The sequence below is a fragment of the Triplophysa dalaica genome, unplaced genomic scaffold (assembly GCF_015846415.1).
Source record: "Triplophysa dalaica isolate WHDGS20190420 unplaced genomic scaffold, ASM1584641v1 Contig16, whole genome shotgun sequence".
Classification (NCBI taxonomy): Eukaryota; Metazoa; Chordata; class Actinopteri; order Cypriniformes; family Nemacheilidae; genus Triplophysa; species Triplophysa dalaica.
Window position 1 is genome coordinate 60192 of NW_026622650.1, and position 26148 is coordinate 86339.

General features: G+C 34.6%; 2 protein-coding genes across 2 annotated transcripts; both read right to left on the bottom strand.

The window, feature by feature from the left end:
* Positions 1-207: 207 nt before the first annotated feature.
* On the bottom strand, positions 208-3612 carry LOC130417118 (legumain-like). Its single transcript, XM_056742421.1, has 11 exons — positions 3563-3612; positions 3212-3306; positions 2998-3095; positions 2519-2600; positions 2353-2423; positions 1759-1834; positions 1271-1333; positions 913-982; positions 686-804; positions 480-581; positions 208-400 (listed from the first exon to the last, which is right to left on the bottom strand). Exons 2-11 carry the CDS (start codon positions 3275-3277, stop codon positions 365-367), a joined length of 783 nt encoding a protein of 260 aa, XP_056598399.1. The 5' UTR covers positions 3278-3306; positions 3563-3612; the 3' UTR covers positions 208-364.
* Positions 3613-22119: 18507 nt separating this feature from the next.
* Positions 22120-25633, bottom strand: LOC130417120 (legumain-like). Its single transcript, XM_056742423.1, has 11 exons — positions 25505-25633; positions 25143-25239; positions 24917-25014; positions 24434-24515; positions 24276-24346; positions 23791-23866; positions 23307-23369; positions 22841-22910; positions 22621-22739; positions 22423-22524; positions 22120-22321 (listed from the first exon to the last, which is right to left on the bottom strand). Exons 2-11 carry the CDS (start codon positions 25206-25208, stop codon positions 22280-22282), a joined length of 789 nt encoding a protein of 262 aa, XP_056598401.1. The 5' UTR covers positions 25209-25239; positions 25505-25633; the 3' UTR covers positions 22120-22279.
* Positions 25634-26148: the final 515 nt, after the last annotated feature.

Consider the following 26148-nt stretch of genomic DNA (forward strand, 5'->3'; position numbering starts at 1 on the left):
CAACTTGCTTGTTTATCCTAATTCTAAATTGATCAAACTGAGATCTTAATGTACCGTAAGACATTAAAGAAGCTGACAATGTGATTTTTAGGATTTTTTTTCCCGAGTTTTATTGTTACAGTTTCAAGCTCTATTTGATCAAAAACATGCAGCCTTAGTCAACAACAGAATGTTTTTTTTAAAACATAAAATCAACAACAAACCAGAAACTTTTGTTGAATGATTTATTTAAATGATCATGTGTTTTATGCTTCAATCAGTTTAATTCTAATCATAAATCTAGAGAAACTAACACAGAGCTCTTCAGATTATACTCTCTTGCGTTGTTTTCTTCAACAAGTTCGAGCAGCTTGTGTGTTTACTTCTATAGAAACTCACTGAGGTAATGCTTCTTCACGTCCTAAAGGCAAAAAATAAACACATTTATGAATCAAAGTACAACATTTGTACAACAAGTTAAACTTTTGAAAGTTTAGTACCAGTTTCCCAAAAAAGCAGGGACAGGCATCAGGATGGTCCACGATGTATTTAGATTGTTTGTCATCCGACAGATCATGGAATGTTTTTTCAGTATAGTCAGCCTGTGATCATAAACCAAAAAACACATATTTGTCACGTCTGTTTTGTGAATGTCATTAGATCAGAAGAATTTTAAGCTATAAATGCATCTCCAGGAAGCACAAACCTGATCAAGGAAGTGGAACCAAGTAGATGAGAATTTATCAGAGAGGAAGACGTCTATCTTTTGGTTATAATCAGTGGGAGTGATCTCAGTACCTCGAGAACATGAAGTCAACACAAAGACTGCATGGATGACAGATTCAGAAAAGATGAAACAAATGGATTATAGACACAGAACTTTCAAATATAAACCAGCGTGATCCCAAACCCTTATAAGAGAGTTTAACCTACCTTTCTCATTGTCAGTCAATTGGTTTTTGAACAAGTTTGCAGAATAACTGCTGTCCACGAATATGATCATCTGCAGAACATAAACATAATGAAGATATTTAAAATGACCAACATCTAGTTCTCATTAAATTATCTTTTAAATGATCAGAGATCTTTGCTCTCATTTAGGTTTAATATGTTATTAAACAGAAGGGGTGCTTCATCTTTACTGTCTGTCATTACTCGTGTGGTGTTGCTTGATGATTGTTCTGTATGTTTCAATGGCTGAATCTTTTAAGATTATATACAGATCATCATCATCATTTGAATAGTGCTTTATTGTGTATTGCTGTACACCCAAAATAATGAATTGATGTACCTTGGAGAATTTATTCTTGTCAGTCATGTTCTGAATTGCTGCAATGAAATCACTGGCATGAAGCTGTCATAGAAATACAGAATTAATGTTATAGAAGTCAACAGGTTGTCATATTTAAACACAACAGGTCTATGTCTTAATCCATGTATCCACATATCACATCTTGAACCTTGAAATAACATCTTAACTTTAATAACAAGTCTTTGCTTTTCACTATATTATACATACAAAATATACAATTTTGAATCAGTTTGGTCATTAGAATGCTGCTTTGTTTTAAAAGTGAATCACTAAATGACTAAACTATTGACAATAAATGATGGCCATTTTTTAAATCATACCATTATGGCTCATCATTACACATTTAGTCATTTAGCTTTTATCCAAAGTGATTCAGAAAAACTATTATTATTATTATTATTATTACAAATATAATGTTTATCATGTCCCTCCTAAAAGTATCTCGCGTCTTTGCTTTTTATACTTACAGAATGATCAGGAAATTCAAACGTGCTTTCAGTCCCTAGACCGGTCATGTAGATGTAGATGTTGTCATCTCTATCACTGCATTAAATAAAAATTTAAAGATGATTATTTATTTTAGCACTTTATTTCACAGTCCTGTTATCCATGTACACTAGTGTGTAACTGTAATTACTATCCCTGAACCCAACTCTAAACTTATACCTGACCCATATTAAGTACTTGTAGTTATTATTTGGGTATAAGAACTATAAGTACACTGCAAAAGTTCATGTACTGTAAAACGTGCAACCATGAGAACAGTTTCCAAAATCTAACTTGATCAAATAGCTTTTTGACCTGCAAGTGGTGCTGTCACTTAACATATAAAACCTATATATGTAGATACACACACACATACACACACACACGCGCACGTACACACACACACACACACACACACATGCACACACACAGCCACACACACTTGCACACACACATGCACACGCGCACGTACACACACACACACACACACACACACACACACACACACACACACACACACACGCACACACATTCTGTATAGCATAGAAAGATTTCTTCTGAATAGACAAACAGACCTGTCTATGACTTTCTTATCAGTGCACTCATTCGCTTGAAGAGCATTCAGGAAGTTCTGTGGGGTCACATCCTGTAAAATAAATTGATCATTATTGTCACAAGTCATAATAGTTTTCAGATATTGAATATAAACATCAACATAATATTTGACATTACAAACGTTACCGTTCCAGTGTAATCCTTCAGAACTCCTTTATACACGTTTTCATTATCCAGTACACTGAGAATGGTTCCCTTCTGGGGGTTTCTGCAGGTAGACAATGAGAAGAAAAGTGTGAAGTACAATCATCTCCAACAATCTGTTTTCTATATTCTGTGATCACATGTTTGCAGACCTGATAAAACTATTTATTTCATTTATAAACTTTTTTTAAACAGACTTCTGTACTTTACACTTACACTGCACTACACTTGATGTGTAATATGACAATAAATAAAAAGGAAAAAGTCTAACACACTTATAAGTGTTTTTCTAATGACTGGAGCAGTGATGGTGAATTTGACTGAATTTACTGTATAGTATCTATTTCTCTCTGAGAAGCTAATGTGTCAGGGCTCCATTACACTGTTGTTTCATGAACAGTTTAATGTTTAGCAGTGACTATTACATTCAACCACGATACAAAACTGAAAATATTACTCACTTGTGATTATCAGCGATGTCATCATACATCATCGTCACAATCTGCTCATCAGGAATGTCTTGTCTCTTAATCAACTGATAGTGACAGCACACATTGGCCTGAAACACAAATGAAACAAATGATTTTTATATGTATTTACAGTCATCACATACAAGCTGAAGAACAGCACACATAGAGGATTCATTATCATGAAAATGACAAAACAAGCACAGACCTGATGTTTGTAATTTTTCCAGCCCTTTGAGCCGGCGACAAGGAGAACCCATTTTTTTCCAGACATTTCTTGATTTTTTCAAATAATGTTGCTTTCTGAAAACCAAAGAAAAGATCACAATATGTAGACTTTGTGTTATAAAGTTTAGCACAAAATTCGGTTTTATACTTTGCAGCACTTAAAGAGTTGCTTTTGCTAACAAAGTCCTGAAAAGTATCATAATGAGAAAACTAATTAACATTAATTGGTTAATGAATGTATAAGTTTCTAACTGTCCTGATACAATCTGAATGCTACAAGTGTTATTCGAGATTGAAATAATAAAGTTGAGTAGATCGTTGTCCATCATACCTGCGTTGAGTAACAGGTGTGTGTCTGTCCAGTGGTTTTCAGGTGTTTTAGTCTGATAATCTCTGTCTTTATATAGGCAGTAAACTGCGCTCATTTGAGACGGTGGGTGGAGAATACAACGGGTCGGAGCGGCTCTTCATATTATACAATACTTTGATTGGCAGTTACTTCCTTTTATCTTATCTATTATCATCAAAAAACGTTAAATGTTGAATTTTTCAGTTAATGTTCACGCACGTGTGTTTCTGAATTTGTTACATTTTTTTAACATACGATGGATGTATAGTTATTGTGTAATGGTGAGCGTGTATTACAGCAATGTGTTCACTTAAAACGTATTGACATATATATTTCCATATTTTAGTGTGAGTATAATGTTAAAACTGCATTTGTACACTTGTATTATACCAAGTAAAAAGGTAAGAATTTACTTCACTGAAATTTTTCTTATGAAGCTAAAATATCTTTTAATCTGAAGGTGAATGCATGAATGTTGGGAAATTACTTTTTTAGACATAAACATAAATGTGCACTTCACAATTATTACAAAAACTACAATTTTACTAATAAAATATTTTTGAAATGCATTACCGAACAACGAAGAAAAGCAGCCAATAAAAGCTCAGACTGGATGTGAACTTCTTCAATATTCTTAAAGAAATCTTCGGTTAGAGAACAGAAGCTAATTTATAAAATAAAAGAGAGTTTTTACAGATTCTAGTCTTCTTAAGGCAGTTGAAGATGCTAAAACATAGCATGGTATTGATTTACTTCAGATTATTTAATATTACATAATAAATTCAGCAAACATACTTTTTCATTTATCTATTAACTATTAAAATCCCAGAAATACGAGTCTGATTCATCAAGCTGCGGTTAAATTTCAACAGAAATTAGTAGAAAGCATTTGAGTATCCCACGAAGGCAAATATAACTGACGTAGGAAAATATGCAGAGAAGGAAATATCGCACAGACATAGATCATAACTCATTGAGACATTTTCAAAACTCAGTTATACAGTATGACATTTTAATGATCTCTTCTTTCCTGTAGCTAGTGGTAAGAGCATTGTGTTAACAACCCAAGGTTGTGGGTATAAATGTACCTATAGGTTAATGCAATGTAAGTCGCTTTGGATAAAAGCGTCTGCCATACGTAAATGTAACTGCATCATTATCTCTTGTCAAATCTTAAAAATGTGGGTCAAAAATGGACAAACCCATGTGCTAAAAATCCCATCATAGGTTAATTTCTGCCCAATGGTTGGGTTGATCCATTTTATACCAAACGCTGCATAGATTGAAATAAATTAACTTTTTTTAGAGAGATTAGATCAGATCCTCACAAACACATGATGAATGAATTCCCAGACATCCTTCAGAAACATCTTCCATTTACTGAGCAATTTCATCCCACTCTGAAACTTGTTCTACACTGTTAGACCTTTCCAGGCATTTCTACAGTCAAATACTGGCAACACTGTTGCCAGCTACTTACTGTAATGTATATTCCACAGTAAGTAGCTGGCAACAGTGTTGCCAGCATTTTACTGTAACTGAGACTTTACGGTGACTAACTGGCAACAGTGTTGCCAGCATTTTACTGTAACTGAGACTTTACGGTGACTAACTGGCAACAGTGTTGCCAGCATTTTACTGTAAATCAAGATTAACAGCAAATAACTGGCAAGAGTAGTGATAGTTATTTACTGTAATGCATCACAATCACAGTGGAATACTACATATGCATTCTGTGTATTTAATATTGTAGTCATTCTGCTCCATCAAAAATGCTGCAATTTTATTTCATGGTATTATCTTCTAAAAAGACAAAGAAATTCAAGAGGTTTCAACAAACGTAATTTATTACTTAAGCAAAACATGCATACAAAACACAAGAAAATCCATAATTACATACGACAATTAAACAAATCACATAATTCAAAAAAACTGAATATTTTTCTGAAATAAAAAAATCCACTGCTAGTGTATAGCTAAGTATAAATAAGTATAAATAAAATAAATGGAAAATATAGAAAATAATAACACTGTATTGTAGATATGGGTGTGTATATAGAAATGTATGGCAAAGATCAGTCAAAATGTTAACTAAATACATTCTATTTTCTTTAACAAAAAACAAATATATAAATAAACAGCAGAAATTTTGTCACGTATCAATTCATTAAACATTTTTTCAACACAACTTTGAAAATTAATTAGTAGTCACAACAATACATGTAACCAAAAACCTAAAATATTCACTTACAATTTTTCACAAACACACACAAATACATAGAAAATAGGCAAATCTTTAAATGAAATAAAAACTATTAAAAAAAACATATATAATCAAAACAAAAACAATACAATGATTTGTAGATTTGGTTTATCATGTTGTTCCAAACTATTAGTAACTCAGCACAAATTGAATTACCTCATTTTGCGCTACAATAATTGTATTAATAAATATTGCTTGCACTTACTTAAATACATGTTTTCCACTCAAATTCGGTGAGCCGCTGCAAAAATGTATGAACATGTGGATTCCTGATTTGAACCTTTCTTGTAACAGATGAGCCAGTTTTGCGGCTAGTTCCAGCTTTTGCAGCACATTTTGTCCCCTCAGGATTAATCCTCACAAAGAATCTGAAAATCATATGATTTTTATCAGTTAGTAACAAATCAAACACAGAATCATGAGAAACACTAACAACAACAAATTCAGACATGATAGAATATAATTAAAATCATTACTGTGCATATAATATCTCATTTATCACTTACCTTTGAATGAGCTCTAGTGTGGCACTGGCTGACTCTTGGTGCTCAACATTAAGCGACTGATCTGAAGTTTTAACTTGTCTGTCTGTTGCTACTGTATCACACTGTTTGAGGAGATAAAACTGCTGCTTTGGACATGACTGCTTATGCTTTTGGGATAAATGAGTGATGAAAGATGTTCTCACTCTGAAATATTTCAAGCAATCTTCAACGGGGCAACCAACTTTTCTACCATCTGTAATATGAATCCGCAGGTGTATGCACAGCTCTGAAAAATGACTAGCCACAAATTCACACACTGGAAGCTGACAGTGGAAACAGCCTGTGAATGCCTACGTGTGTCCTGTGTTTGTGACTGCCTGTGGTTTCTGTGAATGTGACCTTAATGAGGAGAATTTCTTAAACATACAAGGGCACTGCTGCCTGCCACAGGCAAAATTCGCTCTGTGTTGGTGTTTTTCAACATGTGTATAAACAAGGCCTAGTTGGCGGAAAGGCAAATCGCACAGTTTGCACCTTACATTGTGGGTAATGTGACTACACGATAAAAAAGAAACAGGTAAAATAAAGAAACAAGCAGTGGGGTCAGCTGCTAATAACAAAAAAGTTCAACACTATGGGATACTGAAAGTTGTGAGATGCTAAAAGCTAGCTAACAGGTAGCTTTTTGGAACCAAAAGATACGGAGCACATAATAAGAAATTATTAACTTTACCTACGTTTGCAGTATATTTAAAAAAAACTTCTAAATATTTGAAATGTTTACATCATTGTTGGGGATTCCATTTTAAGTTTTAAACCATGAAAATCCAGTCAGTAAGATAATTAACACAGCACAAGCAAAAGAACAAAAACTCAGAGATCACACACACCTGGTTGCCCTTAAAGCGGCAACACCTTTGAGTTAAGAATTAAGTAGTCAGTGCAGTATAGTAAAAAAGGCTGTATTTTACAGCTGAATTTTACAGCTGTTATCTGTAATGTGTTTATATAGTAATTAACTGTAATATATTATTTTCGCTACAGAAATGAATCTTATGTTTCAGTAAAACACTGTTTCCCAATGTTACTGCTAAACACTGCCTATTTTAAAGTTATTTACCCTGTAATTTACGGCAAGGTTTAACAGTGTATTATAATGCTTCTGTTTATTGAAGTCAAATAAAATAATGGCCTAAAATGATTTTTATCAGACTAAATGATAATGATAATGCCTGAGTAAAATGCACATAACAAAATTGCTTATTTTTTTATCTAAAATTGATACAAAAACAAAAGATATTAATAAAACTACAAGAACACTACAAATAAAAGGAATATAACTGTACTGATATCCTTCAATAAATCCGATAATTGTCCAATGTCTATAATGTTTAGGAATAAATCTTATTTTGAAACTATAGATTGTGTTGATGTCATTGTAATTTGGTGCTGAAGACTGAAATAAAATTTGTCTATCCCATACATTTTATATCAATGGAAATGAATTATTTAATTTTATAAAATATAATCTCATTTCATTTTCCAAATGATGCACAGATTTGTTCTATAAATATAACAAGTATATAATAAATGAACAAAGACTTTCTTTATTATAATACAGCATCTCCTTCTTAATGGGTTCAAGTGTTCTTGATGTATATTGACCTGCAATAAAGATATCAATGAAAAGAGGTTTGTGGATGCTAAAACAATGTTCGTTTTCGAATTTCGAACATCTTAAATTAAAGAATATATTAATACAACTTTCGTTTAAAAAACTTTCATTTAAATATCTCCCTGTCCAACTGTGCAGAATATCTGCATGATATTGAAAGAATGAATGAATGGAGGAAGTTTTAAAGTTGTCACGATTGAGAGACCAAAGAATCCAGTTGCAAGTGTAAACAGATTTAATATAATAAGGAGAGCGGAAACAGGAATAGTGGGAGGAAGACAAAGTGAGTAGGTTGTAGAAGCTGATCTTAGATCGTTATAGATTGAGTCCAACCATCCCGAAGATCCAAACACTACTGGTAGTCCTCAGCAATATGATTATCCCCGCTACTCCTGGACAGACCTGACAAGAGACTAGGTGAACAATGAGCAAGAGTCACAACGATCTGACAATGAGCTTAGGGATAGCAGGGCAGATATAGGCAGCCGGCAATGCACTACAGGTGCCGCCAAGCTGATTGCTAATCAACGCCCTGGTGCTAAGGGAACGGTAATCAGCAAACAGACATGAGACAAACAAGCAGGAATGAACACACGGATCCATGAACCGTGACAAAAGTAATATACATTTTAACTAAAGTTAAAAATCTTTAATATCGTTTTAATATAGATTAAAAACTTATTTTGTTTTGCGAAAAATATACTTTGTTTTGTGTGATGTACGTAAACAAAAATATGCTAGAATGTATGTAAACTGATTTGTCTGTGGGATAGAGGTTCATAAGAAATAATACATATTGAATAAATATATACGTACAGAACATATGAAGAGATTCCAAAATGAGATAAATACGGTTTAATATATTTTTACAAAATGATGTTTTAAGTATTTTATCATGTTTTATTGTGTTAGTTTGCTGTATTTTTCTGGTTATTATGGCTGAAATTAAAACAAACCGACAACAGTTTCAATGATATTGATTGGAAAGCACAATGAGAAAGCATGATTTTTTTTAAAAATTGTAAAACTTTCTCTTGAAAATAAACTCCTCATATATAATTATATATATATATATATATATATATATGTGCATAAATACTGTAGACAAATACAGTATGTTGGTAAACATATATGGGCATGCACATAATATACTGTGAGCGGGACAAATATCTGGAACAGGTTTTCAGAATCTCATTGTCTGATCAGTTCCTGAGAGTTACATGTTGTGACATATGGAACATAGCTGTAGTGTACTGGAGTGAGACACAACCGATGAAACTTCACAGATACAGCCCACATAAATCACTGATTGTGAAATGAGAACATAGACATGTGAAAACATGGACTAAAGGACTAAAGCAGTATTTACATGTTATTATTTTGTGATAAGTGGTCTACATAAGATAAAACCAGAGAAATTGAATGAACAAACAAAGCATTTGAAATGAAGTTTGATAATAATATGCATTACGAAAGGCAGTTAAATGAAACTTCTTTAGATAAAACCTGTATTTTGTGTAGTGGGAAATATATTTGTATTTACTGTACTGACATTATAGAAAAAATATATAATGTCTGTAAACTGTGCAGTTTTAATGACCTGCAATTATTTAAAGTTTAGAAATGTTCCCCCAGTTTAGATGTGAATAGCAATGACTGTAAAGGTAAATGTTTTCATGATTTTTTATTTTCTGTTATGAGTTAGAAATTTGACTATTTAAGAGTTGTGCTGAAATAGTGGGATTATAACTCCTTGTCCTGTTACTGTAATTTAATCCATCAAAATGTTAAAGAGACCGGTGGCGTGGCTTCACCTCACTTCAAATATAAATACTTTTATGTGGTTTTGACAAATATTAATCAATAATTGTTCAACATTATCTTATTTTAAATTGATGATTAACACCAACCTTTTCTAATACAGAAAGTAGAGAATAATTCATGGTTTAAGTCTTAATGAATGCTTAGGCTCTTTTTTCTTACATTATAAAAATTTCAACTTTTTCTATGATGTAGAGGTAAAAACAAAATAATTGCAATAGTTGTAAAGTGCAGTTCTTCAGAAGCTCAATATTCATATTGAATAATTACACATCCATACGTTTGGACACACACGTGTTCTCATTTCACAATCAGAGGAATGTGTGTGGGCTGTTTCACAGAAATTTAGCTGGAAATGATTCAAATGGATGTGTCATGGTTAATGTGTTTCTTTGTTCTTTGTGATCATTACATGTGTATGTACACACGAACCAAGATGTATTCAGAAACTTTCAAGATTTCTCACGTTTTCACAGTTCACTCGCTTTAGTTTAGAAAATAGTAATAAAATTGGACAAGAAAGAGTTTAAGTGCGTAAGAACAAATGTATCTTGACAATGTCCATCCTTCTGTTAGACTGTCTCACACATGATTGAGGTTGAATAGCTGTTAGCTGTTACATTTACGTTCACAATTAGATAAAACCAACTGAAGGCAACCAATGACCAATCCATCAATATTTTATCTGTGGTGTAAAAGGTCATATTAGCAATAAAACCACATCAAACTTGAGTTTCTTATTGATTAAGGCAAATCGCATGTGTTTTGATACAGGTGTGCAAAAGTATATGTACAATAAACACAATAACTGAACGCATAAAGCTTTCTAATCAGTGAAACTGTCAATCTCTTCAAAACCTCTGAACATTCTTTCATCGTGTGAACCATCACGTGCTAAATTATCCATTTAGATTTCAGTTCATGGGGGAAAAGATTTCTTGTGTTGAAAGATTTCTTCATTGAATACATTTTGTGCCAAAGCACAACAGCATTGGCATATTGTTCACATAATAAGAAATTATTAACTTTACCTACGTTTGCAGTATATTTAAAAAAAACTTCTAAATATTTGAAATGTTTACATCATTGTTGGGGATTCCATTTTAAGTTTTAAACCATGAAAATCCAGTCAGTAAGATAATTAACACAGCACAAGCAAAAGAACAAAAACTCAGAGATCACACACACCTGGTTGCCCTTAAAGCGGCAACACCTTTGAGTTAAGAATTAAGTAGTCAGTGCAGTATAGTAAAAAAGGCTGTATTTTACAGCTGAATTTTACAGCTGTTATCTGTAATGTGTTTATATAGTAATTAACTGTAATATATTATTTTCGCTACAGAAATGAATCTTATGTTTCAGTAAAACACTGTTTCCCAATGTTACTGCTAAACACTGCCTATTTTAAAGTTATTTACCCTGTAATTTACGGCAAGGTTTAACAGTGTATTATAATGCTTCTGTTTATTGAAGTCAAATAAAATAATGGCCTAAAATGATTTTCATCAGACTAAATGATAATGATAATGCCTGAGTAAAATGCACATAACAAAATTGCTTATTTTTTTATCTAAAATTGATACAAAAACAAAATATATTAATACAACTACAAGAACACTACAAATAAAAGGAATATAACTGTACTGATATCCTTCAATAAATCCGATAATTGTCCAATGTCTATAATGTTTAGGAATAAATCTTATTTTGAAACTATAGATTGTGTTGATGTCATTGTAATTTGGTGCTGAAGACTGAAATAAAATTTGTCTATCCCATACATTTTATATCAATGGAAATGAATTATTTAATTTTATAAAATATAATCTCATTTCATTTTCCAAATGATGCACAGATTTGTTCTATAAATATAACAAGTATATAATAAATGAACAAAGACTTTCTTTATTATAATACAGCATCTCCTTCTTAATGGGTTCAAGTGTTCTTGATGTATATTGACCTGCAATAAAGATATCAATGAAAAGAGGTTTGTGGATGCTAAAACAATGTTCGTTTTCGAATTTCGAACATCTTAAATTAAAAAATCTATTAATACAACTTTCGTTTAAAAAACTTTCATTTAAATATCTCCCTGTCCAACTGTGCAGAATATCTGCATGATATTGAAAGAATGAATGAATGGAGGAAGTTTTAAAGTAATTTACATTTTAACTAAAGTTAAAAATCTTTAATATCGTTTTAATATAGATTAAAAACTTATTTTGTTTTGCGAAAAATATACTTTGTTTTGTGTGATGTACGTAAACAAAAATATGCTAGAATGTATGTAAACTGATTTGTCTGTGGGATAGAGGTTCATAAGAAATAATACATATTGAATACATATATACGTACAGAACATATGAAGAGATTCCAAAATGAGATAAATACGGTATAATATATTTTTACAAAATGATGTTTTAAGTATTTTATCATGTTTTATTGTGTTAGTTTGCTGTATTTTTCTGGTTATTATGGCTGAAATTAAAACAAACCGACAACAGTTTCAATGATATTGATTGGAAAGCACAATGAGAAAACATGATTTTTTTTAAAAATTGTAAAACTTTCTCTTGAAAATAAACTCCTCATATATAATTATATATATATATATATATATATATATATATATATATATATATATATATATATATATATATATATATGTACATAAATACTGTAGACAAATACAGTATGTTGGTAAACATATATGGGCATGCACATAATATACTGTGAGCGGGACAAATATCTGGAACAGGTTTTCAGAATCTCATTGTCTGATCAGTTCCTGAGAGTTACATGTTGTGACATATGGAACATAGCTGTAGTGTACTGGAGTGAGACACAACCGATGAAACTTCACAGATACAGCCCACATAAATCACTGATTGTGAAATGAGAACATAGACATGTGAAAACATGGACTAAAGGACTAAAGCAGTATTTACATGTTATTATTTTGTGATAAGTGGTCTACATAAGATAAAACCAGAGAAATTGAATGAACAAACAAAGCATTTGAAATGAAGTTTGATAATAATATGCATTACGAAAGGCAGTTAAATGAAACTTCTTTAGATAAAACCTGTATTTTGTGTAGTGGGAAATATATTTGTATTTACTGTACTGACATTATAGAAAAAATATATAATGTCTGTAAACTGTGCAGTTTTAATGACCTGCAATTATTTAAAGTTTAGAAATGTTCCCCCAGTTTAGATGTGAATAGCAATGACTGTAAAGGTAAATGTTTTCATGATTTTTTATTTTCTGTTATGAGTTAGAAATTTGACTATTTAAGAGTTGTGCTGAAATAGTGGGATTATAACTCCTTGTCCTGTTACTGTAATTTAATCCATCAAAATGTTAAAGAGACCGGTGGCGTGGCTTCACCTCACTTCAAATATAAATACTTTTATGTGGTTTTGACAAATATTAATCAATAATTGTTCAACATTATCTTATTTTAAATTGATGATTAACACCAACCTTTTCTAATACAGAAAGTAGAGAATAATTCATGGTTTAAGTCTTAATGAATGCTTAGGCTCTTTTTTCTTACATTATAAAAATTTCAACTTTTTCAACTTGTTGTAGCCACAAATTAAGAGTAAATTGGGGAAAAAAACATAGTTAATGGTGTGTTAATAGTGAGAATTGTCCCCTATACTGAAGTGTGACCAAAAACTGTAAAGAATCACATTTGTGTTGTGTGGGAATTGCGTTGCTTTAAATATGCACCCTTGTCCCATAAACCGAATCCATCAAAATGTATTTTATTTAGGCGACTGAATCTACAGTGTTGTGTATGATGCTCCTGAAATAAAACTCAAAGGTTGTGTAGAGGTAAAAAATACAATAAGTTGCAATATCAAAATAATTGCCATGGTTGCAGAATCGCAGTTCTTAAAAGCAATATAAATATTTAATTAATACATACAGTAAACACACACATACCGCATGCTTGTAAACACATATGGAGCATATAGAACAAACAGTCTTGTGATTGTGACACATCTGATTGATTTCTCACCGTTTCCAGTGAAATCTCGCTGAAGCAGAAGGTCCAGTTCTATTCATTTGGTGTCCCGAGCTGATTCTGTATGCCACCCTCCAGAGGTGTGGTGGTCGGGGGGTTCCAGAGCTTTCTTGGAGAAAGATGGGTACAGCCCTGACCGGTAACCTTTCACAGACGGGCCTTAGCTCTCTACTGGCAAGAGGCCGTCCGGCTCGGGTTTACACCGGGTGAGCGCACTCTTAATCAGAGAAGCGCTGCAGAGGTCACCCCATACCCGTGGGGAGGAATATGGTGGATAAGGTATGGTCTCGTCCTTGGAGGAGAACGCATGGAACGTGCGGACTGGGTAGTTAACCGCAAGGTGGAGGTCCACCTGGGGAAGCTCATGGGTTACCATGTATGGGAACCGTTGTCACGAGGGTATAACAGACGGAACAGCCCAAGGGGGAGGGGGGTGTTACTGCGTCTGATAGCAGCACCAGGTCCGGTTAGAACTATCTGTGATAGGTCATATGGTGTCCCGGCCTAAAGGGGAAGGCTGCTCTGCCCAGCCACCCCCCAGGGGGTGCTTGCTTAGTGATGGATGGAATGCCTGTTCTTAACCAGTGTCTGGGTAAGAAGGAAGTTTGGTGAGGTACCAGTTTCTTAGCCATGTGTTTGGGTAAGAAGAAAGGTAGACAGCACACTGACCAATCCTCTTGGAGGATGGGAAGGTCCTTTCGCAGGCATACGCCCCCCTGGATGCTTTCCTACTTGTCGCAACGCAGGACGTGGGCTGACACCGGGTTTACGCAAAGGTTGTTAACCCTTGCGAAGGTGTTCAGGCGTAGCCCAACCCACAGCTCTACAGATGTCTGCAAGAGAGGAGCTTCTGGCCAGTGCCCAGAAGGTGGTAATACCCCGTGTGGAATAAGCCCTCAGGGCATGGGAGATTCTGAGATCGGAATGCCGTCGTAACGGCATCCACGACCCAGTGCGACAGCCTCTGCTTGGAGACAGCCTTCCCCTTCTGCTGTCCTCCAATACAGACAAGGAGCTGGTCAGAGCTAATGAAGCTCTGCGTGCGGTCCAGGACACAACATGGATGGAGTTGGGTCTTCCCTCCCCGATGGGGAGCGCCTGCAAGTTCACCACTTGGTTCCGAAGGGGAGTAGTGGGAACTTTGGGCACGTATCCGGGCCTGGGTCTCAGGATAACGTGAGAGTTACCAGGGCCGAATTCAAGGCAATCCGGGGACACAGAGAATGATTGGAGGTCCCCTACCCTCTTGAAGGAACAGGGCGCCAACAGGGGGGGGTCTTACTCAGGTGAGGAAGATCGGAACCTCCAAGGGGCACTTGGACCCACGTTAGAGTCCCAAGAGGGTATGGAGCAGAGATGAGGCGGATTCCGCCCTCTCGCGCCCCTTAGGAACCTGGTGACCAGGTCGTGCTGCCCTAGAAACTTTCCATCAACTGAGTCGTGATGAGTGGCTAAAGCGACTACATACACTTTCAGTGTGGAGGGGAGATGTTAGTCTTCAGTCTCGTAAGAAGGACAACACAATCCTGATCGAGCACCTCAGTGGGTCTTTCTCGTTGAGAGAGACACCAGGATGAGAAGAGGCGCCGCGTGTAACCGCCTAGTAGATGGGGCCCCATCCTGGGTGATGGTCTCGGCCGTAGAGGGGGAGTAGCCATCTCAGGATCTACTCGTCCCGTCTAGAGACCAGACATGGGTGTTCCAGAGGTCTGATCTGGGATGCCAGAACGTGTCCTTCCACTGAGAGAGCAGGTCCTCTGTCAGGGGAATGGTTCAGGGGGAGTTGCTGTCCAGAGCATCAATTGTGGTTAGACCAGTGCGATGTAACCAATAACACTTGGTGCTCCTCTTACCTGACCTTGAACAGTGTCTGTGCTCCTGGGGGGGAGGTGTGCTTCCGCCCGTCCCGCGGTCAGCTGTGCGCCAGGGCATCCGTGCCGAGGGGGACCTCGGTCAGGGAGTACCAAAGCGGAGACTGGGTGGTGTCGTGGGAGGCAAAGAGGTCTATCTGTGCCTGTCCGAACAGCACCCAAATGAGATTAATCTAGATTAAAAAAAGAATCTATGCCCACCACTAAATATAATATAATATTAATAGTTACCCAGATAGCAAAGCGATACGTGAAATCTATTGAATCAAATAATGTTGAAAAATGTAGAAATTTCAACAAATCACCATTATTGTGAAAATGTAATAATGGCTTTGGCTGCTATAAATTGTTTCAAAGAGTTTTACTCTCGCATAGTACAACACAAAACATATATGAACATATTTACTGAGTGCTACAGTGTGATAATAAGAAAGACATTTCTAAGAGCGAGTGCTGTCTTCTCCTGCACCAAATCTTACTGTCCTTTTGTTTGTTTCGGGCACTGTTCCTTTAATTGTGTGTAGATGTGTACATACAGTTTTTGATAGATGATCTTTTTTAAAAGCATCTGTTGAGGATATTGAACACTTGTTTTATTTTTGCTCTTATTCCCTTTCATTCAAGATTGTTTTTAATACGGATATGACTAATCAATTCCACCTAAACACCTTAAATTTGTTTGAAAAACAAAATTATATTCTTTTTTTATTACTTTAGCCAAGTTTTACATTCATTAAACAAAAAAATAACACATTTTCAAAACCATTTATTTTTAAACCATTATAAATGTAAAACAGAAAATAAGAAATAAGATTTTTGAAGCTCCTCAACTTTTTGTAATTTAATGCCCATTCTTTATTTTTTATTATTTTATTTATATGTATTTAGTCGTGTTATATTGTATTTCTTTTTAACTTTTTTTATATATTTATATATATATGTAATTCAGTTTATGATTATTGTGTCTTTGTTATTTTATTAATCATCGATGGAAAAAGATTGTTTGTTTATTTCTTTATATATATATTTGGAAAGAAAAGAAAAAGATAAAAGTGTCTTACAAAATTAACCATGTTAACCAAGTGTAGTAACCATGTTTTATTTTTGTTGACTGATTATTTAGGGCCAAAGTCGCTTTGGATGAACGCGTATGCTAAATGTAAATTTAAATGTAAATTTAACCATGTTTTTGGGGGTTTGACTGTAGTAAAGCGATGGTAAATATTCGTTAGGGAACCGGAAGTCTTGATACGTAATTTTGCGCATTGTGAAAAGGTGGATAGGTAAAGATGTATCAGTTTTATGTGCTACTTGTGTGAAAGGTTATGGTCAAGAAAGCCTATACCATTAGAATTACAACGTTGTTTCTTGAGGGTTTTCTGCCAACTGGGCCAAGATGACATTAAAACATTAAGACTGTTGTTGTTAGGGGTTTTCATCACGAGGGGGCGCGCATGTGAAGTTTCTAAACCATGTCAGGTCAATCCAAAATTCTTCTAGAAAAGGCTAGACATGTTTAAAAACATTAAACCTAAGCCATGACAGATAAATGAATAATACATTTATATATATATTTTGTTGTGTTTTAAAAAAAAATCATTTTAAAATTATTTGTGGCAATTAATGACTATATGAATGAACCAATGACTGATATAAAGTTACATTTACATTTGTCTTTTAGAAGACGCTTTTATCCAAAGCGACTTCATGAGGGTTCAAGGAGCAATAAGCCATATGTCAAACAGGAATACAATAATACAAGGTGCTATAAATAGATGCTGATACAAGTTACAAGTTTCAAAAAAAGTTGACCACTACCTCTGGAGAGAAAGAGTTTTTATTTTAATTTGTCAGTCAAGTATTCACGGAAGAGATGGGTTTTAAGTAGTTTTTTAATGTTGTGAGAGATGTGGTGAACTGGACTGAGTAAGGAAGAATGTTCCACCAGAAAGGAGTTGTGAAGCAACTTATGCACGTATGAGAAGGTCTGCTGAACGCAGAGTCCTTGATGGGGTGTGAGAGGTAGGATTTGAATCAGCGGAGAGGAGTGCCTGAGATCCGTAGAGATGACAGCAGCATCTGGTGATTGACAGTGTCAAACGCTGCAGAAATGTCTAGTAGAAGCAGGAAAGAGGATTTAGATTCCGCCTTGGCTTACCGCAGTACTTCTGTGACCGACAGCATAGCAGTCTCAGTGGAGTGGTTTGTTTTGAAGCCAGACTGCTTGTCACCCACTAGTTTATTCTGGGGAAAGGTAGGAAGACATCTGGCTAAAACTCCCCTTTCAAGTGTTTTTGCAGTAATTAAAGTCATTTTGGTGAAATTGACATATGTAGGCTATTCTAAAATATAAAAAGTTTACATTTTCAAATACATTTATTTTGAATATCAGTGTTTGCGTAGTAGATGTTTGGTAACAAAAAGTTATCTGAAAGGCTATCTGAGAAATTATAATTCTTAATCTTTGTTTATACATACATGTATATACTGCATAGATTTATTTTGACAATTGACTGCTGCTGTGAAATAAATTATAAAATAAAATGCTACTTTTAAAGCTAGAGTTTGAAAACACCTCCGCTAGAGGTTGCACGATCAAAACAACAACAACAATGGCGCATCTTGATAATCTGTTGTCTTCACATCTAAAATGGACCATTGTTGTTTGGGAAGGGTTCATTTTACAATCAAATGTGTCTAAATATCACATCCTCCTGTCCAGCCTCAAGGCTATGGGGGTCTCCTGAATGGTGCTACAATGGTTCAGGTCTTACCTCTTAGGTGTTCATTTAGAGTATCCTAGAGAGGTGAGGTGTCTGAGTGTCATCATCTTGACACAGGTGTACCTCAGGGCTCGGTGCTTAGTCCGTTGCTATTTTCTGTATACATGACATCCTTAGGCTCTGTCATTCAGAAACATGGCTTTTCCTATCACTGCTATACTGATGATACACAACTCTACTTGTCCTTTCGGCCTGATGATCTGACTGTTTCTGCACGCATCTCAGCTTGCCTCGCTGACATCTCGCTCTGGATGAATGGCCATCACCTGCAGCTGAACCTTACAAAAACAGAACTGCTTGTAATCCCGGCCGACATAAAGACTCAACACAACCTCTCCATTCAACTGGGCTCATCAACCATCACATCTTCCAGAAAGGCAAGAAACCTGGGAGTGGTGATCGATGATCAGCTTAACTTCACAGATCAAGTTTCCAGCACCGCCCGGTCCTGTAGATTCATCCTCTACAACATTAGGAAAATTAAACCCTTCCTATCAGAGCATGCAACGCAAGTCCTAGTACAGGCTCTGGTCCTGTCCAGACTGGACAACTGCAATGCGCTACTGGGTGGAGATTCCAGCTTGCACAACCAAACCTCTACAGATGATCCAGAATGATGTGGCAATAGTTATCTTTAATGAACCGAAGAGAGCACACGTCACTCCTCTAGTCATTAAGCTACATTGGCTCCCCATAGTCGCTCGCATCAAAATAAAGAGTCTGCTCCTGGCCTACAAGACCACCAGTGGTTCGACACCACCTTATCTTCACTCGCTAATGCAGATATATGTACCCGCCAGATCCCTACGCTCTGCAGACGAACAACGGCTTGTGGTGCCATCCCAAATGGTAAAAAATCGTACCTTTTCCGGATCGGTTCGACCAGATCTGCAGATTCTTTAGCCATCTTCAAGAATCGTCTGAAAACACATCTCTTCCGTCAACATCTGGCTGATCAGTTCTGACTTCTATTTCTTCTCTACTCTTTATAAAAAAAGAAAAAAAATCTAATTTATCTCTGTATACTGTATTAGATTATATGAGACCAATCTTCTCTTTCTGATTGCACTTATGCTTTTTGTTGTCCTTATGCTTCCATTGCTTACCCCACCTGTAAGTCGCTTTATAAAAGCGTCTGCTAAATGACTGAATGTAAATATATATTAAAAGGCCCAATTTCAATATCAATACATTGTATTGTAGACTTTATTTGATAATTTTTCACAAGTTAAAAATAAAAAAAACAGGTATTTTATGAACTTTTAAAATGCACTGATTCACAATTTATTCTTTATTAAAACTGAATATCAATGAGCTTTCAAGCATAAAAACATCTTATGCATTCACTGCAGTTTATTCATCAAGGACGTGAACTCAGAACTGAGCAATGACTCTATCTAGTGATTCTCCTTTAGATTTGCACCATCCTTTGACACTCGATGACTTTGGTCACAATGTAGAATGGATGTTGCTGGCCTTAAATTCTGAAATATCAAGGATATTGAAATGATGTGATCAGTGGGGAATCAATTAGACTATGAAAATAAAAACCCGCCCATCAACGTTGACATCATGAACTAAAGTTTCTGGAAAATACTGTAAAGGGGTGCAGGGGAATCAGGACTCTGATCTGTTTTATCTTTAGTTTACTTGTTTGTATTAAGATGGGTTGACGATTAATATTTTAATCATTAAAAAATAATTCTAAAGATTGAAAGTGAAAAGAGACTAAGACAGAAGTTTGGAAGACCTGGAAATAGAATCAATGATGAGTTTGGGTGAAGCATTCCTTCAACACAGCACACGCGTGGTGCAGATGTGTGTACATTGAGTGTGCGTGTAAATATGTAAAGAATTCATATACAGAATGAAGAATTCCCCTGTTTTCTTGCTAAAGGTCTAATAATATGGGTCAGAGAATGCATGTCCAGTTTTATCAAGGCCCTAAAGTTGATTTTTTTTTCAGACTGTTTCTATAGGAATCTACAGTACTGACTATACTGTGTCCTTCTGCTGACCTCTTTACTCCTTTTGGATTGTCCACAAAATGCACATAAATTGATGTAAATGCAGCTCAATATTTTAACCCATTATAGACATTGACTATTACTACACTGAGAACATTGATAGTAATATTCGTGACGTGAGCCATAAACATCAGGAGTTGAGCAGATTGAATTAATACCTGAATTCATTCTTATTAATGTTCAAATATGACGAATACTGTCAGTTTGGAACAACAAATCCATAAAGTGAAGACAAAAATCCGTATCGACTTTGTTTAAAAAGAGTTCCAATGAAAATAGAAATACAAATAACTTCATGTAAAAAATAAGCACTGCACACAAGTTTGGCGACTGTTTTATTCTATTGTGCTTTTTGCTTGTATGTTGCTCACTTCACCAGTGATGTGTTGTGTTTTTCATGTAATTTCATTTAAATACCGTTTTCTTAAAGGGATAGGTCACCCAAAATAATGTGTTTAAGTGTATTCAATAATAAAAAGAACATACATTTAGAGGGTTTTAGCTTTCAACAGACGCACAGTTTGTGAAAGTTGATGATGTGATGTTTTTTACATGTGTGTTAAGGCTCATCCTCTAGCAGCTGACTTCTGTAACATGGACAGAATTGACACATATTTTCGACATTAATAGCTTTTCTTTTCTCGATGGAGGCAGAACAGCAAAGCAAACGCAAAGTCTGGTGTTTCAGAACTCCAATATACAGATTACAAATACAAGTATGTATATTATTAATGAGATTAATATTTATTTACTTTAACACTAGTTCATTGTTTTCAGCTATTACAAGGACAGTCCACCCAAACCTGAAAGTTCTTTCATTTTCTATCTTCTATTTCGTTTGGGATGATATAACTTTCTGAATTCAAACTCATATGGTTGAGTGTTTATAGTTTAAAAGCTTTTCATTGGACAGATCATCTGATGATAAATAGAAAGGATTGATGTATTCAGAACTGTTGATTCATATCGGTTGAAGTTATCAAAGCTTATATCTTCTAAATGTGAATTTTGTCAATTGTTTTCAAACATACTAACTAAGATATTCATACTAAAGCCAAATAACTTTAACATGTGATTAACTGTCAGTTGTTAAGAAACAAACCCAATCTGTTGTCCAATATGCAAATGAAATATTTATGGAGTTGTTTAATAAAAGACCACATTCTTTATGTTGCCGAAAATCTTTTTAACAACTGACATTGTAATGAAAGCGCAGCAATATTTAGCTGTACCTGCTGCTGACTCTTTTCTATTACTTCAATATGAACCACTATCACTTTAATCATAACTTTATTTGTGTGATTTTTACTTTACAGTTTAGCAGACATTGGTTTTGCTGCAATATATTTACATTAGGATGATTATTGGTTTCCACATCAACTTGCTTGTTTATCCTAATTCTAAATTGATCAAACTGCGACCTTAATACCGTAAGACATTAAAGAAGCTGACAATGTGATTTTTAGGCCCATTCCAGTTTTATTGTTGAAGTTTCAAGCTCTATTTGATCAAAAACATGCAGCATTGGTCAACAGCAGAATGTTTTTTTTTTAAGCATATATGCAACGCAAAACCAGAAATTTTTGTTTAATGATTTATTTGAATGATAACGTGTGTTATGCTTCAATCAGTTTAATTCTAATCATAAATCTAGAGAAACAAACACAAGAGCTCTTCAGATTACATTTTCTTCCGTTGTTTTCTTCAAAAACAGGTCGAGCAGTTTAGCTGTTTACTTCTGCAGAAACTCATTAAGGAAATGCTTCGTCGCGTCCTAAAGGCAAAAAATAAACATTAATGTGACTGTGTGCTTCAATCGTGTTTTGTTAAAATAATAACAATGAGTTATGAGTTAAACTTTTGAAAGTTTAATACCAGTTTCCCAAAAAAGCAGGGACAGGCATCAGGATTCTCCTTTATGTGCTTAGATTGTTTGTCCTTCGACAGATCATCGAATGTTTGTGTTTCATAGTCAGCCTGTGAACAAAAACACATATTTGTCATGTCTGCTTTGTGAATGAAATGAGATCAGAAGAATTTTATCCTATAAATGCATCAGCAAGAAGCACAAACCTGATCAAGGAAGTGCAACCAAGTAGATGAGAATTTATCAGAGAGGAAGACGTCTATCTTCTTGTTATAATCAGTGGGAGTGATCTCAGTACCTCGAGAACATGAAGTCAACACAAAGACTGCATGGATGACAGATTCAGAAAAGATGAAAAAAATGGATTATAGACACAGAACTTTCAAATAAAAACCACCGTGAGCCTTAAAAGGGAGCTTAACTTGCCTTTCTCATTGTCAGTCAATTGGTTTTTGAACAAGTTTGCAGAATAACTGCTGTCCACGAATATGATCATCTGCAGAACAAAACATAATGAAGATATTTAAAATGACCAGGAGTTCATTCTCTTTAAATGATCTTTAAAATGATAAGAGAATTTTGCTCTCATTTAGGTTCAATATGTTATTAAACAGAAGGGGTGCTTCATCTTTACTGTCTATCATTGCTCGTGTGGTGTTGCTTGATGATTGTTCTGTATGTTTCAATGGCTGAATCTTTTAAGATTATATACAGATCATCATCATCATTTGAATAGTGCTTTATTGTGTATTGCTGTAGCCAAAGCGCTTTACAATCATATGAGGGGAAGGAGTTCTTAATATTGAAGTGATAATTCATTAGATTATTTGCCCATTTACACAAGTTGTGTAGAATCTCTTTATTAAACATATGTAAATATGAATTGATGTACCTTGGAGAATTTATTGTGGGCAGTCATGTTCTGAATTGCTTCAATGAATTCACTGGCATGAAGCTGTCATAGAAATACAGAATTAATGGTGTAGAAGTCAACAGGTTGTCATATTTAAACACAACAGGTCTATGTCTTAATCCATGTGTTCACATATAACATCTTGAACCCTGAAATAACATCTTAACTCATAATTAATCTTTGCTTTTCACTATATTATATATACAATATATACAATTTTGAATCAGTTTGGTCATTAGAATGCTGCTTTGTTTTAAAAGTGAATCACTAAATGACTAAACTATGGACAATAAATGATGGCTATTTTATATCATAACATTATGGCTCATTATTACACATTTAGTCATTTAGCTTTTATCCAAAGTGACTCAGAAAAACTATTATTATTATTATTATTATTACAAATATAATGTTTATCGTGACCCTCCTAAAAGTCTCTCGAGTCTTTGCTTTTCATACTTACAGACTCCTCAGGAAATTCAAACGTGCTTTCCGTCCCTAGACCGGTCATGTAGATGTAGATGTTGTCATCTTTACAACTGCATTAAATAAAAATTTAAAGATGATTATTTATTTTAGCACTTTATTTTACAGTCCTGTTATCCATGTACACTAGTGTGTAACTGTAATAACTATCCCTAAACCCACCTCTAAACTTATACCTGACCCATATTAAGTACTTGTGGTTATCATTATTTTGTTGGGTATAAGAACTATAAGTACACTGCAAAAGTTAATGTACTGTAAAACGTGCAACCATGAGAACAGTTTTCAAAATCTAAGTTGATCAAATAGCTTTTTGACCTGCAAGTGGTGCTGTCACTTAACATATTAAACCTATATATGTAGATATACACACACACACACACACACAAACACACGCACGCGCAGACACACACACACATTCTGTATAGCATAGAAAGATTTCTTCTGAATAGACAAACAGACCTGTCTATGACTTTCTTATTAGTGCACTCATTCCCTTGAAGAACATTCAGGAAGTTCTGTGGGGTCACATCCTGTAAAATAAATTTTTTCATAAGTCAAAATAGTTTTCAGATATTGAATATAAACATCAACATAATATTTGACATTACAAACGTTACCTTTCCAGTGTAATCCTTCAGAACTCCTTTATACACGTTTTCATTACCTAGTACACTGAGAATCTGTTGCTTGTGGTGGTTACTGCAGGTAGAGAAAGAGAAGAAAAGTGTGAAATACAATTTCCAACAATTTGTTTTCTATATTCTATGATCACTTGTTTGCAGAACTGATAAAACTATTTATTTCATGTCTAAAACTTTTTTTAAACAGACTTCTGTACTTTACACTTACACTGCACTACACTTGATGTGTTACATGACAATAAATATAAAAGGAAAAAGTCTAACACACTTATAAGTTTTTTTCTAATACATGACTGGAGCAGTGATGGTGAATTTGTGATATAGTCAGTGATATAGCTCTATTTCTCTCTGAGAAGCTAATGTGTCAGGGCTCCATTACACTGTTGTTTCATGAACAGTTTAATGTTTAGCAGTGACTATTACATTCAACCACCATACAAAACTGAAAATATTACTCACTTGTGATTATCAGCGATGTCATCATACATCATCGTCACAATCTGATCATCAGGAATTTCTTGTCTCTTAATCAACTGATAGTGACAGCACACATTGGCCTGAAACACAAATGAAACAAATGATTTCCATGTGTATTTACAGTCATCACATACAAGCTGAAGAACAGCACATCTAGAGGATTCATGAGTGATATATAAATCATGAAAATGACAAAACAAGCACGGACCTGATGTTTGTAATTTTTCCAGCCCTTTGAGCCGGCGACAAGGAGAACCCATTTTTTTCCAGACATTTCTTGATCCTTTTCCAAATAATGTTGCGTTCTGAAAACCAAAGAGAAGATCACAATAAGTAGACTTTGTGTAATAAAGTTTAGCACAAAATTGAGCTTTAAACTTTACAACACTTAAGAGTTGCTTTTGTTAAAAAAGTCCTGAAATATCAATCACTCATCGTAATGTGAAAACTACTTGACATTAACTTGTTCAATAAATGTTTATGTTTCTAATTGTCCTGATAAAATCTGAATGCTACAAGTGTTACTCGAGATTGAGAGAATAAAGTTAAGAAGAATGTTGTCCATCATACCTGCGTTGAGTATCAGGTGTGTGTCTGTCCAGTGGTTTTCAGGTGTTTTAGTCTGATAATCTCTGTCTTTATATAGGCAGTAAACTGCGCTCATTTGAGATGGTGGGTGGAGAATACAACGGGTCGGAGCGGCTCTTCACATTATGCAATACTTTGATTGGCAGTTACTTCCTTTTATTTCATCTATTATCAGCATTATTTAGACATAAACATAAATGTGCACTTCACAATTATTACAAAACTACAATTTTACTAAAAAAATATTTTTTAAATGCATTACCGAACAACAAAAAAAGACTAGATGGGAACTCCTTTAATATTCTTATTATTTAATTATTTAATTAATATACGAGTCTGACTTTTTTAAGCTTCAGTTAAATTTCAACAAAAATTAGTAGAAAGCCTATGAGTATCCCTCGAAGGCAAATATAATCGACGTAAAATATGCAGACAATGAAGACTGTCACAGACATAGATCATAACTCATTGAGACATTACCAAAACTCAGTTATACAGCATGGCATTTTAATGATCTCTTCTTTCCTGTAGCTAGTGGTAAGAGCATTGTGTTAACAACGCAAGGTTGTGGGTATAAATGTATAGGTTAATGCAATGTAAGTCGTTTTGGATAAAAGCGTCTGCAA